This window comes from Equus caballus, chromosome 11, assembly GCF_041296265.1.
Source record: "Equus caballus isolate H_3958 breed thoroughbred chromosome 11, TB-T2T, whole genome shotgun sequence".
In the NCBI taxonomy this organism is placed as follows: Eukaryota; Metazoa; Chordata; class Mammalia; order Perissodactyla; family Equidae; genus Equus; species Equus caballus.
In genome coordinates this window covers 59,635,527-59,652,432 of record NC_091694.1, presented here as the reverse complement: position 1 = coordinate 59,652,432, position 16,906 = coordinate 59,635,527, and the positions used below count along the sequence as shown (strand labels likewise).

The 16,906-nt window shown below is 62.0% G+C and overlaps 2 protein-coding genes across 2 annotated transcripts in view; one reads left to right on the top strand and one right to left on the bottom strand.

Moving 5' to 3' along the window:
- SLC5A10 (solute carrier family 5 member 10) overlaps positions 1 to 16,906 on the top strand; it is an 82,766-nt gene that overhangs the window by 28,624 nt on the left and 37,236 nt on the right. Inside the window, exons 7-10 of the mRNA XM_001488061.6 lie at positions 6,451 to 6,556; positions 6,851 to 6,931; positions 8,388 to 8,593; positions 12,783 to 12,918. Of these exons, the coding sequence (XP_001488111.3) occupies positions 6,451 to 6,556; positions 6,851 to 6,931; positions 8,388 to 8,593; positions 12,783 to 12,918 (529 nt within the window). The remainder of the gene's footprint in view (positions 1 to 6,450; positions 6,557 to 6,850; positions 6,932 to 8,387; positions 8,594 to 12,782; positions 12,919 to 16,906) is intronic.
- Positions 8,150 to 16,906, bottom strand: part of FAM83G (family with sequence similarity 83 member G) — a 30,211-nt gene continuing 21,454 nt past the window's right edge. The window contains exons 4-6 of the mRNA XM_023653629.2: positions 15,411 to 15,535; positions 13,508 to 14,750; positions 8,150 to 9,149 (exon numbers count right to left, since the gene is read on the bottom strand). Coding sequence (XP_023509397.2) covers positions 8,766 to 9,149; positions 13,508 to 14,750; positions 15,411 to 15,535 — 1,752 coding nt within the window. The 3' untranslated portion in view covers positions 8,150 to 8,765. The remainder of the gene's footprint in view (positions 9,150 to 13,507; positions 14,751 to 15,410; positions 15,536 to 16,906) is intronic.

The following is a 16,906-nucleotide window of genomic DNA, read 5'->3' as shown; positions in this document are numbered from 1 at the left end:
GCTCCTCGGGGGCCTGGTCCACCCTGAGCCCTCTCTGGGCCCCGACGGGGGCTGACCTGCCGCTGACCCGCTCCTCGGCCCTGGGTGCGGAGCAGCGGGCCCGGCTCCTCCTGCGCGATGGGCCCGGGGGCGACTGCAGGGCCCCCAGCGCCGGCGCCTGTCGCGGGCGGGCTCGGGGGCGCTAGCGAGCGAGCGGGCGCCGCCTTCTTCACCTCGCAGGGGTCAAGAGCTCTGCTCCCCCGGCCCCGCCGAAGGGAGGCCCGGCCCGGGCTGCGCTCGAGGCCCAGGCCCGAAGTTCCCCCTCCTGCTCCTCCTGCCTCCCCCGCGCTTCCTGAGCCCCCGGAGCAGCCGGCCCGGAAGCCAGGGACACGGAAATAAGTGAGAGCCGGGCCGTGTCCCGCCGGAGCGGAGGGGGCCCGTGTGTCCACCGGGAGGGGCGGCGGCGAGCCTGCTGGGGTCGGCCTTTGAGCTGGGCTCTGACGGAGGAAGGGATACAGCTGGGGCAGGGGGACAAATGCCAAGGAGAGTGGGGCGCTGTAGGATGTGTCTGGGGGGTGGTCGAGTCAGGAGCCTAGACTCTGGGGGTCTCTAAGGCAGACGCTTTCGGGGACGAGGTAGGAAACTGTGAGGAGGAGCTGGGAGTGAGGTAATCGGGAGCGATGGAGACCGAGGCGACCCGGAGAGCGTGCTCCAGCGTTCACAGCACACAGATCTGGCGCTGCATCTGGTCTCAGGCTGCCGGTTCCCCACCCCCCGCCTCGAGGGCTGCAGGCAGAGATGGGGTTGGGGGTTCTGATGGTAAGGGGTCAAAGTAGCCAAAGGGCATCAGGCCTTTAAGCAGGGGAGTGACACGGTCAGGTCCGTTTGTCCCTCTGGCGCCTCCCAGAGGATGGACTGGAGGAGACAGAGGTGACAGGTGAGGAGGGCCTGCGGCGGGGTGGGGGTCTGGCGAGGCCGAGCTGTGGGCACAGGGGTTCTTTCACCCCCAGTCTCATCCTCTTGATAGCTCCGCAAAAGAGTTTCTGTCTCACTCACAGAGCAAGCTTAAAGTGGGTGGCTTGGGCAGGACTTCCAGAAATGGCGGAGGGTTAAGTGGGAGGGTCCTTAGAGACCATCTTGTCCTGCAGCCCCAATTCACGGATGAGACCGCTGAGACCTAGAGAGAGGCCGTCACCCACTCAAGGTCAAGGTGGATCAGGCAGAGATCAGCATTAGAACACTGGCCTCAGTCCCCCAGCCCAGGGGCCCGACCGCTGCCCCACTGCACTGACACAGCCAGGAAGTGACACTTCAAACTCCACTTTGTGATGGGGGATGACTCAGTTTACCCACCGATAAAATGGGGAGCAGCTGACGTCAAGCCTGGGGCTTCAGCACCAAGCGGGTCTGTCCGGATGAAGCAGAGGGAAGTGAGAGGAGCACCTCTGCTGGGCTTGGCTTGCGAGGGATGGGGCTGTCCTGGCTGATGGCTTTGGGCTAAGGCTGTTTGAAGTGTCCAGCCGGCCCCCAGAGGCTGTGACCTCACTGGGCTGAGCCCAGGGAATGCCCCATGTGTCTGCACATCCGGAAGCCATCTCAGCTGCAGCCTGTCTGCACAGAGACCACAGGGCCCGCCTGCTGCCATCCCCCAGGCGGGGACACTGGTCTCAGAGACAACATGCGATGGCAGAGTGCAGAAAGCCCCACCCTGATCCTCAGACGGGGCTGGGGGGAACTGAGCTCTATCACTGTGTGGCCCTGGGTCAGTCATTTAACCTCTGAAAAATAGAGAAATCTGGCATGACACCCCAGGCCAGTTGGAGTAAAGGCCAACTGTGGCCTACAAGGCCCTCCAAGGTTTGGCCCCTGCTATGTTGCTGCCCTCACCTCTCCCTCTTCTGTTGCACATGTCACTCCAGCCACACTGGCCTTGAACTTCTGTGAACATGCCAGGCACAATACTGCCTCAGGGCCTTTGCACTTGCTGTAGCCTCTGTCTAGAATACCCTGGATATCTCCGTGGGGATTCCATCCATATCCCCCTCCTCTCTCAAGCCTTTCAGATCCCTCCTCCTCAACAAGGCCTACCCCTGCCCCCGCAGGTCCATGCGTCCTTACCTGCTCGCCCTTTTTCATACACATACTGTCTTCCGGCAGGCCGAATGATTTACGTCTGTCTCCTTCATTTTCTCCTCTGTTCACTGATGTATCCTAGTGCCACTATGCACCCGGCACACCTCACAGGACTGAGTGGAAGACACATGCCAGGGGTCAGTCAGCTCATTTTTTCTGGGAAGGGCTAGAGAGTAAATATTTCTGGTTTTGTGGACTATGTGCAAACTATTTGCCTATGCCGCTGGAGGGCGGAAGACAATGCCCTTGGGCGCGACTGGATCCACTCTGTGGGCGCTAGCGCGCCAAGCCCTGTTATTGGTGAACGTGCCTATTTACTGAGCACCTACTGTGCGCCAGGCATTGAGTGAGCCCAGGATGGTGAGCACGCTTTTCACTCTCAGGGAGCTTGTGTTCTAGACAGTGAGATAAATGAACTGACCAGTACAATTGTATGAAATGGTGAAAGTGTGATAGAAGCAGCAAAGGCAGGGCTGAACTCGAGAAGGGAGAGAGCAGGGGAGCCGTCAGGCTGGAGTTGGGGAGAGCGGCCTGGGACGAAAATGCTGGCCTTGAAGCAGCATCCCAGGCTGGCAGCTGCAGGAAGCGGGTGGGCCCGGAGCCTGTGGAGCCATGGCCGGGCGAGGACCAGGGGCGGGAGGGCGCCGGTGGCGCAGGGCCAGGGCCGGGCGGGCGGTGGATCTGGTTCTGCATCGGGGGAAAGGCAGAGACGTCCTGATCTTCCTCCCAACCAGCCCAGTGGGCGGGGGCGTCGGGGCTTCCGAGGGTGGAGGCCTCAATGGGGATGGGCAAGCTTTGGGGACAGGGGATGTCAGGATGATGTTGGGGAAAATGCACGGTAAACTTGTGGTAAATGTCAGTGAGAACCACCCCAGCATCTCTGCAACCCTCTGAAGCGGGGAGAGGAGGGGTTCCGTGTAGGGGTGGCCGGCGCGGGGCAGGGCAGGGGCCCCCGAGGGCAGCCGGCAGATGAGCCCCAGCCTCCAGTCAGCTCAGCGGGCAGCCCCACACCCCCCCTCAGCCTCGCTCCCCCAGTGGCAGGGCAGGGGCCCCCCGAGGGCGGCCGGCAGATGAGCCCCAGCCTCCAGTCAGCTCAGCGGGCAGCCCCGCGCCCCCCCTCAGCCTCGCTCCCCCAGTGGCCTGGGCTCAGGTCCCTGCACGTCCGAGGAGACGGTGCAGGAGAGGGCCCCCTCTGTCCAGACCAGGAGCTCTCAGTCCCCAGGGTCGGCCCAGCGGCCTCGGGCCCTGCCTCATGGCCATGACCACGGGCTTCGCGCGGTCTTCTCCGTGCCGCGCCCTCATCCACGGAGTGGAGCGGGCCGTCACATCTACCTCTCAGAGCCGCAGGAGACGCTGGGAAGAAGGTGCTCAGGCAGCGTGCGGCACACGGCTTACCGAGCCCCAGCCAGCACTTCCCGGGGGAGCAGGCCTCGGAGGGTGGCTGGGTGTCTGGGCACGAGACGAGGGGGAGCAGCCACTGCAGGTAGAAGGTGTGGTGTGGGTGCGGCCTGGGCGTCATGCTTGGGGAAGAAGGGACGGGAGGTGGTGAGTGCAGTTGGTGGCACACGAGTTTGGAGTCAGATCACAGGAGAAAGCAGATGACCCCGGGCAATGGCCTGCAGCAGCGGGGAGCCATGGCAGGTCTCTGAGTGAGGGTGGAGCAGCGGCTGGAGGAGGCACAAGGCCCTTGAGAGCAGCCCCTCCTTTGAGATTCAGCTCCCTGGTGTTGTCGTTTCGATCTTGTTGCCAGAGTTTTGCCACTGTGGGCAAGTTCCTCCGGCTTGGCCTCCCAATTCTGCATGTGCTCCCCGGCCGTCCAGGGAGGGAGCCACAGAGGGGAGTCGGCTCCCTCGGAGTTCTTGCCTGCCCTTCCCCCAGCCTCCCCAGCCTGCAGGGGTCTGCAGAAGGGTCCAGCAGTGACGGAGGGTGCTGGGCACCCCTGCCTGCGTGTGGGCGCAAGTGCCTGCCCCTCTTCACATCCACTCCCCCATTTTACAGATAAGGGCCACTGAAGCTCAGGAGGTGAAGTGACCTGCTCAAAGCCAGGTGACCGGGACACAGTGGACCAGGGACACTGACCCAGATCCGTGTGGCTCTGGGTTCAGGGCTCTTAGCTTTTACCATCCTGCAGCCTGCCTGGGCCCACAGGAGAGAGAGCCAGGTCTGCAAAAGGAGAGGTCAGATGGGACCGCGGACGTCTAGAGGGCCTCCTCTTGGGACTCCTTGGAGCCTGCAGGCGAACGCACAGTGGCTGCTGTGGCTCCAGCGGCAGCAGCACGTTTACCAAACGCTGCGTAGAGCCCTGGAGGGAAGACAGCAAAGTCCCACCACAGCCCCTTTGTGCTGTTCCTGCCGCCTGTCACACACCTTGTCACTCTTGAGGGCCTACTGCCACGGCAGGAAGGGATACAGTCGTCCCTCAGTATCCGTGGGGGATGGGTTCCAGGACCCCTGCGGATACACAATCTGAGTCCGTTAAGTAAAATGGCGCAGTATTTGCATACATGTAACCTACGCTCACCCTCCTGTATACTTCGTCGTCTGTAGATTTCTTACAAGACCTAATACAACGTAAATGCTGTGTAGTTGTTATGCTGTATTGCTTAGAGAGTCATGACAAGAAAAAAAAGTCTGTACATGTTCAGTACAGACACAGCCATCCTAGGCCTGTGGATGCACAGTTGGTTGAACCCGCAAATTCAGGACTGCAGACATGGAGGGCTGACCATAACTGTCCCTGAGGAGCAGAGGGGTCAGGGGAGCAGGGCGTCTGCGAAGACTGAGTTCTGAAAGATGAGATGCAGAGACTGGAAAGTTCCAGACTGAGGGACCAGGTGAGCCACGAAGTGCTGGGTGCGGACCGGCGGCAGCTGGTGTGACCAGAGTCAACTGTGCTTGTGAAGGTTGGGCGCCCAGACCAGGCCTCCACTCTGAGGGCGGCTGGGGTCCAGGGAGGGGTCCTGAGCAGTGGCCGGAGGATGACCAGGTGGAGGAGGGGCTGCTGCTTCCTGGCCTTCTCTCGCCTGACAGCTCGTCTCTGATATCTGCCGGGGCCTGACCTTACGAAAGCCCTTGCCCTCCCTGTGCCTCAGTTTCTCCTGTGGTCTCACGGGGCAAGGAGCTTGAAGAGTCCTTCCTGCCTTGACATTCATCGGCTCTGAGCTTCCCTGCTGGGCCTGGGGGGGAGACCCCTCCCTCCTCCAGCACACACTCACTCTCTCATGCGCACACACAAACTCCCCCACACGCTGCCAAAGCCAGGGGCCCAGTGAGCGAGGCAGTTCTGAGCCCCTCCTCCTCTCCAGGAGAGGGCAGAGGAGGAGCCTGCAGGGAGAGGTGCAGGGGATGTGGGCTCTGAGGGAGATGCTGCTTCATGTGGGCCCGGGGCCTGCGGGAGCAGGGGCTCCAGGAGCCTGGCTCTGGGCAGTGCTGGTTGGCTCCCAGTTGGGCCAGTGGCAGGGCCAGCCGGAAGGGGCCGGCACCCCTGAGCCTCGTGTGGACTGGTCCACGCACTGGCAAGCTCAGCTGCCCCACAGCCTTGCCCAGCCTCCTCAGGAGTCTCTCGGCCCCAGAGGCTGTATTCCGGGTTGTCTCCCCTCTGCCGAGCCAGCACAGAATGGCAGGTTTGGAAATCTGGAGGGGGTGCAGCCCGCTGCCCAGCCCCGAGGTCCCGCAGGACGGGGCGCTGTCCTCCTGCCCTGCAGGTGATTGCTGTCTGTGGGCCCATTCCCACGAGAAGGTCGTAAGGCTTGCCTGGGGCTGCAGCTCCTGCCCCACGTGCTGCCCCAGGGTCAGCCTGAGACGGGGTCTCGGCTTTAGTTCCAACCCCACAGGGGAGCAATAAGCAAGACCAGCCCTCTGTCCCCCAGCCCACCCCGGGCACAAGTCCAGTCTCTTGTCCGGGGGACCCCTGCCTAACAGGGCGCAGAGAACAGGGGGCGCACCCAGCTGGACGTGGGCCTGGAGGCCAAGGCATAGGGACCTGTTTTCTGAGGCCCACTAATCCGGGGCCCCCAGGAGCCCTCGTGGCCTCCTCGTCAAGGACCTGTGGGAACTGAGGGGACATCGCTCTGCCTTTGCCTCCCCGGGCAGGGCCAGAGGCAACAACGCTGCTCCTGGGGACACCAGCCACTTAGCACTTTCCTAACAACAGCACATCCCCTGCACGTGGCTCGTCCACAGCTAGGACCTCCTCCTACCCCTATGACAACCCCGGGAGCAAGGGGTCTCCCTTTGCTCATCTGTGGGGCACTGAGGCCACACGGCGGGCGAGCGAATGGTGGAGTCGGGGCTGGCTCGCACTGTGGGTCCTGCGGTCACCTCGGCCTTTCCCCCCAGATCGACCTGTACGCGGGGGCTCTCTTCGTGCACATCTGCCTGGGCTGGAACTTCTACCTCTCCACCATCCTCATGCTCGTCATCACCGCCCTGTACACCATTGCAGGTACGGCGCCCCGCAGGGCTCGGATGGGGCTCCCGCAGAGGGGCCTGACCACTGGCCTGGGCATCGGTGGATCCGAGGCTGGTGGGAGCCCGGGGGCGGGAGCTGGAGGCAGAGGGCCACCTCTGGGAAGCAGTTGGTTTAGGTCAGACAGCTGGGGACTTGAAGCCCGGCTCTGCTGGCCCAGCTGCCTCGTCCCACAGCTCACTCACCTGTGAAAGGCAGGGGACACGTATGTGGAACAGCTGTCCCTCCTCCCGAGGCCAGGCCCCTCCAGCTCACTTGTTTCCTCTGCAGGAGGCCTGGCTGCTGTGATCTACACAGATGCCCTGCAAACGCTCATCATGGTGGTGGGTGCTGTCATCCTGACCATCAAAGGTGAGGGCTGTCCCGGCAGCAAGCCCTGTGCCATCCGGCTGCTGCCCTGCAGGACCCAGGCATCACTGCTGGGGATGTGGTGGGCTCCCTGGTCAAGCCATGAGGGTGACAGAGGCTGCCTGCTCTCCTCCTGTTCCCAGGGCCCAGCTGCATGTCGGTCACTAGATCTGGGCCAGCCCGCGTATGGCACAGAGCTGCCTCAGGAACACAGGGCCCGGCTCCAGGCTTGACCGTGAGGTGGGGCCAAGGCAGATGTGCAGACACACAATTAGGGGCCCACAAGACTCCCGGGCATCTGCTCCAGGTGTTTAAAATCACGTACAAGATGCCCGGAAGCACTGCAATGACTGCTGGGGGAGAAGGGAGTTGAGACAGATCGCTGATACCTGTCTGGGAGAGGGGAGGAAGCTCAGAGGGCTGCTCCGAAAGGAAGTGAACTCCCCGTCCCCAGAGGTATGCAAGCAGAGCCAGGAGCATCCCACAGAGGGCAAACAGGGGCCTTTAAAGTCTCTTCCAGCCTCAGACTCTAGGCTCCCGGGGCTGGGCAGTTCTGACCCTTGTACGGTGTGCGTCTGTCTGCTCCGAGCACCCGCCCCGGCCTAGCCTGGGCAATGATGCTGCGGGCCCAGTGTCCCGGCAACAGGCTTCCTGCTTGGCGAAGGCAGGGAGTGGGCCTGGGGCTGAGACAGGGGTTTTCCTGTGTCCAGGCTTCTGTGTATCTGCCTCCTCTCAGACCAGGGGCCCATGTCCCCAGAACCCACTGCCGAAGAGGGACCCAGGCAGCCAGGCCCAGTCTGGAGAGGACGGGAGTGATCACAGACACAGCAAAAGCCACCGACGGGCCGGAGCTTGGCCCCGCGGGACCCTGACCCTGAGGCAGACAGGAACAGTGAGGAGGCGGATATGGTCTGGGCTCAAGAGGAAGGACCCCTGGCTCGAGCCCCAGCTGGCTGGCTGTATGACCTTGGTTGGGCCCTTGGCCCTTCTGGGACCTCAGTTTCTGCCTGAGTGCCATATCACCGCCAGCCATTCTCAGCTCCGCCAAAATCACGTCCTTCCGAGCCCCTCGGTCAGGGCTTCAACACTTTAGACTCCTCAGGAAAGGCCCTGAATGCCAAGAAAAAATACTGTTGCTTCCTTGAATCGACAGTCTGAAACCTGGCAGAGAACCCCGTACCCAAGGCCAACGAGCATCCAGAGGCCAACAGGACACTGGGGTGCCCACGTGCAAAATGCTCATTTAATAGTGTTATTTTAAATACAAATAAAATAGTCATTTGAACTCACCTATTTTTTTAAAACCCTCTACCCTCCGTGCCTTTCCAGACATTGGGAAAGGTAAAGTGGGGAAAAGTCAAGTTTGATGCAACAGGAAGTTACTTGTGAGATGAGGGCAGTGAAGCCGGGAGTCAGGGCCACCAGCAACAAACCAGTCCCTGTCCCCCAACCCCTCCAGCTTTCGACCAGATTGGCGGGTATGAGCAGCTGGCGGCAGCCTATTCCCAGGCCGTCCCAACCAGGATCATCGCCAACACCACTTGCCACCTGCCGCGCGCAGATGCCATGCACATGTTCCGAGACCCCTACACAGGGGACCTCCCGTGGACTGGGATGACCTTCGGTCTGACCATCATGGCCACCTGGTACTGGTGCACCGACCAGGTGAGTGTCAGCATCACTGCCTGCCCCACCTTCCTGCCGTCCGGGGTTGGCTCTGGAGGGTCGGGGCGGCCCCTCTGCCAATCCTCGGCGTGGCCCCTCGAACACCTGCACGGTGAGTCTGGGCTGGGGCCAAGGCCATGGACAGCCTGGCTCCAGGCCTGGGGACAGCGTGCTAGGGGTCCTTGCGGTCCCGGGGGGCCTGGGCCCTCCGTTTGGAATCGGATGAGGCCCACTGGCCACCGCCCGTCCTGGCCTTCAGGTGTTTCGACTGGGACAGTTTGGAGTATGGGATTCCAAAAGGACTTGGATGCTCCTCGGTGGCCCTGCCATCAGCCAGGGGGCTCCCAGAATCTGGCAGCGTGCGTGGCCCAGGGCCACCCTTGGCCTGCCAGTGATGGGGGCCTGCCACGGTTGGGCGTGCTTTCCTGGTAGAGCTCTGGACGCCTTCAGCAGTGGGGCGGCACCGTGCAGGTCCTGTGGTCCTTGACAGCCGTGGGAAGCCATCCTTATCTCTGGTCCCCGAGGCAGGGACTCCATAATAGTGGAACTTTGGGCCCTGGGAGAGAGAGAGCAGGGTAAGTGAGATCCCAGGAGCCACTCCATCCCTTCCCTCGGGATCCTTGCCGGGCAGGCTGCAGCGGCAGCTTCTGGGTTTTCCTCCTGGCCCTGCCACTCACCAGCTGGTGGTCCTGGCCAAGTTTGTTTCAAATACTGGGTGTCTCAGTCTCCCCACGTGTCACATGGGAATAATCCTGCCTTTCGTGGTTGTGATAAGGCAAGTTGCACTGCTGCTCGATGCCCCTGCCCAGACTCCTCCATCTGTAAATGGGGCTGGGTGGGATTGTCGGAGGCAGTGCCTGGATGCGGTCCGGTGTCCTGGTGAGTGCGGTCCTGTCCTGCCCGAGCTGTGAACCCACCAGGTGACCTCAGATAGCCAATTTCCCTCTCTGGGCAGAAGCAGCTGCTGCCCCCGCCCCACCTGCTCCAGAAGCCACGGGCAGCTACAGGCAGCACCGAGGGTGGGAAACAGCCTGGGAAGCAGCAGAACTCAGCGGCCACAGGCCTGACAATGCCCTCCCCTCTGGACCCGTGCCCCCAAGGGCTTCACCACGGGAATGGGGCAGCCAGACCTGGGGGTGAATGAGGGCAGTCTCCCTTTGGGGTAGGCCCGGCCAACCCGTGCACGGGCTGGAACTCTGAGGCCCAGCGGGCAGAACTGGGATGTGCGCCCAGAGCAGAGTGACTTCTCCTGGGACCAGGGCTGCCTGCCCGCGAGGGGAATGCTCAGCGTGTTCCCCCAAAGAGCCTCCCTGGGTTGGGACAGTGGGAAGCGATCCAGGCTGGGAGGCTTCAGAAACCCTGGGAGGTTGCGCCTCAACTTCCCCATCTGTCACGTGGTGCCCAAGATTCCCACGAGGGCTGCGCCTCACGTGTGGGCCTTCAGGGAACGCGTGGACCCAGAGCAGGTGTCTTCCCAGCTCCCCTGGGAGGGATGGGTGGGCGAGGGGCTGTGGAGGGTGTGCTGGCGGTGCCTGGACTGCCTGCTGGGCCAGCCTGGGCCCCTTCACCCCAGGGCACCTCGTTCCCTCCCCACTCAGCACGGGTCTGGCATGGCCCTGGTGTCTCTGGGGAGAACATCATTCAGGAGATTTTCCCATGAAGGCCAAGTGAACCAGCACACGGCCTGGCCTCGAGGTCAGGGCTGGAGGCCTTGTTGCCTGGATAAGACAGGGTCGGTCACACGGAGATGGAGACAGGACACCACTGACCCCAGGGGGGTCCAGAGTACCACTGGCACCAGAAGGCCACGGCCTGGCTTCAGTCTTACCCCACCTTGTCCTCCCGCTCAGGCTGGGTCTGCCCAGGGGGCAGCAGGGCCTTGGTCCAGAAGCCCCGCAAAGCAGGGACCAGCGGGCTGGGGCCACCTGCCTGCCTGGTCTTCCAGGTCCTGTTCTGCTGTGACCCTCACCAGCACCCAGGGGCTCTGCAGGGTGCCTGGAGGGCTGACCACTCAGTCCCTTGGACAGGGTAGCCCTCCAGGACGCCCAGTCTGGTCAGCGCCAGGTGGCAGCTCCACATGCTGGAACCACGGGTGCTCTCCGTCATCTTCGTTAGACTTTTCACTATCTCCCAGCTCATCCATAATACGTCGGTGACACTCTCGTATCAGAAACAAACAAAACCAACAAGACAAGAGATAGAAGGTCTACAGGGCAGAGAGTGCCGGCCTGGGATCTGCCATGCCCTTCCCTGACCTGTTTCCCTGTCTATAGAATGGGGAGGCACACAGACGGGAAGGACCTCCTGGGGCCTGCCCACCTCGGCAGTGGCCTTCTGTTGCCTGCTGCTGCTGCAGCTCAGACGAAGGGTCTTCCTTTTAGGCAGCAGCAGCTGCATCAATCATAACAATGACCACAATGCTTCCGGCTCCTGATGCAGGCCAGGAGTGTTGGGTGGTACCCACACCTCATTTCACTCATGGGAAGGCTCCTGTCCCCATCTCACAGCTGAGGAGACGGACACCCGGGCCAGCTGAGGACTTCTCTGAAGGGTAGGGCCAGCATCCAAATGCTCCTGGGCTGGCACCGAGCCATGGCTGGCCCTGAGGTTGCACCCGCAGGGAAGCCTAAAATTGGGGAACTCGAGACCAGCCAGGCACAGCTTGGTGGTCTACAGAGCGGCCTCACTCAGTCCTTGCAGCAACCCTGCGGGTCCGTGGGAGTCTCCCATTTTGTAGACAACGACACAGCCGTTCATGGGGGTGAAGCTGTGGCTTAGAGGCTGAGCATGGCAGTGAGTGCCGGCCTCCAGCATGGCCACGCTGGGCCTGTGTGAGAGGCGCGGGGAAGCAGGGGCCCGCTCACCCCGCAGGGGAAGTCCCGGCCTTGCTGCCCGCCACTTGCTCTGCTGGGGCGCCGAGCCTCAGCTTCTGCACCTGTAGAACGGGGCGACAGCAGCTGTCCCGCCTGCCGAGCCGGCCCCGAGCCGGCCACTGTGAGCACGGCGGGAATAATGGAGCATGATGTGCAGGGTTAGGGAAACGCTTCCTCTCTCCTCTGAGGAGCGCTGCCCGGGCTCCTGCCATCACAGGACATCAGAGAAGAAGGGTCTGTCCAGGACTGAGTCTAACCCCTCACTGTCCAGACAGGGAAACTGAGGCCCAAAGTGAGGCAAGGACTTGTCCCAAGTCATGGGAAGCCGGTGGAGAAACAGGGCTGCAATCAGCTTGTCCCGCATACCCAGTGCTGCCGCGCCAGCGCCCTGTAATCAAGGCTTCACGAGAGCCGTGGCTGGGGGGAAAAGCTGGAAGCGACCTGTTAGACCAGCATGTTTGCAAAATAAGTTAAAACCACAGGTAATTTCTACTTCTGAATTGCAGGTGGTGATCTAAACTGCAGAACAGATAAGGAAAAATATTTACGTTTAAAAGTTATAGATTGCACAACTCTGTGAACACTCTAGAAACCACCGAACTGCACACTTCATGTGGCTAAAAAGTATGTGAATTATATCTCAGTAAAAGTATTTTTAAAAAGTTAGATTTTTTTTTTTTTAAAGTAGAATCATAATGTCAGAGTTGAGACAGATCTCAGATGCCATCAGTTCCAATTACCCGCCCCCTCCTCCCAATCTGCAGATCTGGAAACTGAGGTTTAGTTAGGATCCTCCTAAGGCTACGTAAGGAGCTGTCCTGAGGCAGTTTCCAGCATCCCTCAACTACTGACCTGCAAGCTTTCCAAAACCCCAGGTTGGAAAGCTCCTGACCTCTGCCAGTGACACAAACACAGCTGGTGCCAGTGTCTACACCTGCATTGTGTAAGCACACCAGCTGCACTCGGGAGAGTACAGGGGATCAGACGGTGGGTAGTCCCCGATACATCCGACCCAGGGTCTCTTCCAGCCCTGACAATCGGAGTGGCAGGCCAGGCAGGATCCACACGAGTAGCCTACTCGACAGTTGGGGAGACTGAGTCCCTGGAACGAGAGTACCTTGGCCCCTGGTGCTTGGTCAATGGGAGTGAGCTCTGCTCTGGGTGGAACTGTCAGGCTTGAGCTGTGGTGGTCTCGGGCGGGTCTGAGGCTAGCAGGGCAGAGTCTGTCTCATGCCGTGCCCTGAGGCCCATCAGGCAGAAATCCTGCCACAGGGGTCCCTGAGGGGCTGGGACTCACTGCTTTCTTGTGTCCCCAGGTCATCGTGCAGCGGTCACTGTCTGCCCGGGACCTGAACCACGCCAAGGCGGGCTCCATCCTGGCCAGCTACCTCAAGATGCTGCCCATGGGCCTGATGATCATGCCGGGGATGATCAGCCGTGCACTGTTCCCAGGTAGGACAGGCGTCAGGGGCTGAGCTGGGGCTGCGGGACACCCAGGGTTCTGGGTCCTTGCCCTGCAAAGGTCACCAGAGGGGTGGCAAAGGATGGATGTGAGCCGTCTCCTGGCCTGGGGGAGCAGGGAGGAGAGTGGTCCCCAGGGCCACAATCAAAGGGACCGGCATGGAGGAGGCTTGGCATAACGTCCAGACACCACTTAGTGCTGTGTGACCTAGGGGTGTAAAGGAACATCTCTGTGTAGCCACCATTTTCTCATCTGCAAACTAGGGAGTAGACCACTCACGTGGAAGGGCAGCGTCAACTTCCTGTAACGCCAGGCACCTGCAGCCTCTGGGTGTTTCTGGTGCGTTTCCTTTCAGCTCCTGGGAGTTGGCTTAGGTTGCCTTTAGGGACACTAGGGCTGAGGTCCCCAGAATTGGTAACGACCTGCCCACATGTGTGACCCTGGGTGCCTCCTTCCCCACCCCCGCCCCGGTCATCAGTTTCCCCATCTGTAACAAGGAAAGCTGTGGGAGCCGGGCATGCAGCAGCCCAGCAGACGGCAGCGGTCCCGGGACCCCAGTGTGCAGGGACCCTGACCCACCTGTGCTTTCTTGTCCACGGAGCGCGGGGCCTGCGTCCTCCTCGGAGTGCCCACCTCCTCTCGCTCCTGATCCTGGGCCCAGGACGAGACAGCCTGGGGTCCACCAAAGGTCCCGTGGGTCATGTGGGGGGCACTCAGCTGTCGGCGGGGGGACTGGGCTGGCCCGTTGGCCACCTGCTCTGAATGGTGCCTCCGGAGAGGGGCCAAGCGCTCCCTCACCTCAAAATACTCGTCTGACACGGAAGAAGAGGCCACCGAAGGCCGCCGGGGGCCAGAGCCAAGGCCAGAGCTGCCCGAGAGGCTGTCCTGGTCACTGAGGGTCACATAGTCGTCGTCATTTTCCTCCTCTTCCCCATCCAGCCCATTGGGGATGGCTGGCCCCCTGCCATCGGGGTCATCCTGAGGCGTGGACAGCTGCCGCTGGAGCGGGGCATGGCCCGGGCCGGCCGTCCTGGACAGCCCGTGGTCTGCCCCATTCTGAGGCACCCCCTCTGCAGGGGTCTCCAGGGCCCAGCCGACACCACTGCTGTCCTGGGCAAGCACGTCTGCTACAGGGACTGTCCGGGGCTTGGGCACCGGGGGCCGTGATTCAGGGTCCCCCCGGGGGAGGCCATTCTCAGCTGGGACCCCGTCCTGAGGGGCCCTGGGCGCCGGGGCGGGGCTGCAGTCCTGGCTCTGCCTCCACTGGGCGCTGGCCTGGGACGTGTCTCGGATCTTGATACGGTTCATCTGGCTGGGCTGGGGGTTCCAGATATTGGGGTCGATGATATTGATGTAGCCCAGGATGTCACTGCCAGGCTCTGGGTCCGGCTCCACCCACGTGGGCAGGTACTCGAACATGTTGGCCCGCTCCAGGTTGAGCAGCCCCGGGTGGACGGGCAGGAGCGGCTCGGGGAGGTCTCCCGGCCGCTCGGCCAGCGCTGCACCCTGCGGCCCTGGAGGCCTCTTGACATCTTGCTTCTCAGAGGAGCTCTTGGCAATCTCGTCGGCACTCTTGGCCTTGACCAGCGCATACTTGGGGTTGACAAGCTTCTTGGCCACGGTGCCTGAGGGCACCAACGGGACCACGGAGGGCAGCACAATGGGCTCTGGCTCGGGCTCCTTCTCCATGGGGATGCCCTTGAGACTGACACTGTGCGACATGAGGTACAGCTCCTGGAACTGCCGGTCGAACATCTCTACCACCTGGCCGGACAGCACGGAGATCACATTCCGGTCCGTCCTAGCGGCTGACCACGTGAAGCTACAACACAGGGGGAGGGGCAGCCAGGTCAGGCACGTGGGGACCTGCCTCCTCCCCTGGGCCCTGAGACCACCTGCAGTGGGCGTCTGAGCAAGCCACTGTCCACCCACAGGCTGGTGTTCATCAGCCTGTGGCTTGTGGGGCCCTGGGACTGGATCGAGAAGCAAGCAGACCAGAGGACGGGGCACCAGCCTTGGGGTCAGACCTCGTGCAACTCAGTTACCTGGAGCCACTCTCAGCCATGTAAAACAGACCGTGCTGCGCTGCTCTTGGGTGCCACAGCACCCCTCACGGCTGCATGCAGAATGCCCAGGGCAGCCCGGCACCTGGCGTCGTCCAGCATACAGTGGCTGGTGCTGTCACTGATGTCTCTGACCAATGACCAGAGTGACTGCCCTGTGAGCTCGGGAAGATGCAGCTTGGCCTAGCCCACACCCCACCTCCAGGCTGGAGCAACAGTCGGCAGACAAAAGCCTTCCTCGGCCTGCTTCCGGGGCGGGCGGGCGGCGTGCGGGCGTGCCCCAGCCTCGCTCACGCCTCAGCAGTTTTGGGACCAATGAACCGGAATAACCAGGGTGTCATAAGGCAGGATTACAGGCAGAAACCCGGTGGGAACCAGAGCCGCCTCTCCCCTGAGCCCCGAGAAAGCAGAAGAGTCACCTGTAAGAGCCACAGATGGCCCTGTCTCCATCCACGAACATGAACTTCTGGGCCAGCGCGCCCTTGAACTTGGTGGCCGACCTCGTGAAGAACTCTGTGCCCCCGCTGCTCCGCACCCTGAGGTTCTGTGTTGGGCGATGAGAGACAGAATTACACAGTGGCACCGGCCACACCAGGGGCGCCAGCCTCTGCTCAGGGCTCACGGAGGGCTTTGGGGGAGCTCTCACGGGGAAGGACAAGGTGGCGAGGCCTGGAGAAAGGGCTGGTGTGCGTGGGACCACAGGGTCTGGGCCAAGGCTAGAAGCGGTGGGACACGAAACGAGAGGAGAGTAGGGGCTGGTGACAAAGGGCGCAGTGCAGGATGGACTGGGCGTGGCCTGAAGGGTGTCCACAGAGCAGCCCCACCAAGACAAGAGCCGGCTGGCCAGGCCGGGGTGGGAAAGGCTGCTGCAGGTGGTAGGAGGCCGGTGCAGGGTCTCGAGCAGAAAGGTTGTGTGGACACATTTTAGGAAGGTCCCGCTGATGGCTGGGGGCTATGCAGTGGGGTGGGGATGGGGGGCTGCCCTGAGGGACCTGGGTCTTGCCCTCTGGCAAATCTGTGGCCTTCCCAGGATGAGTGACCGGCTGGGCCTCTCCCAGGGTCTTCTCCACACTGGTGGTTTATCGTTCCCACTCAGCTTTGCTCACTGAGGGCAGGGCTCACAGCAAACCATCCTACTTCCTCTCGGGCCAGCCACTGCCTGGTACCCAGGAGCAGTTCAGTAAACGGTCAGATCCCACTCCCCACTGGGCTGGCACTGCCTGGCTCAGGAGCAAGCCAGAAGGCCCTGAGAAATCACAGGAGGGAGGGCTAAGACCCAGAGAGAAGGGGGGTCTCCCAGGCATCCCCGACAGAGCCAGGCCCACCACCCCTGCGGGTCCAAGGCCAGGTCGCCCCTGCCTTTCTCTGGACGCCGGCCACGGAGGGTCCTCCCTCTCTGCCGTGGAGTCTGGGTGTCGGTGGGCCTGGTGCTGCAGGGCTCCAGTGCAGGCTCCCCTCAATGGCAGGAGGCTCTTGCTCTGAGGGAGGGGCAGGTGTGAAAAGCCAGTGGTGGGGCATGGCGGACCCCAGGAAGGGCAGGGCAAGCCTGGCTGAGACCCAGGAGTTGAAGGGACAGCTGAGGGCACCCCAAAGTAGCACCTCGGGCTGGGCTCATTTGGTGCAACCATTGCCAGTGCGGTGTGTTAGAAACAGAGGCTTCTGGGGGCCCCAGAGATTCGGCTCAGAACTGGGGTCAGGCTGGGAATTACATTTTTAACAGCTTCTGGCACTGGGCTGTTACACCTTCTGTGACTTCCTCACCTGTCCCCCCCCCACCCACTCACTGGCCCCAGCTTATTAACTGCCCACTTTTTCATTGACCCCCGCCAGGGCCCCCAGCTGCAAACATAGAGATGACTGTGCCAAGGATCCCACACTGGAGGTGAGGGGGAGGCTGTGGGAGGGTGGGGCAGGC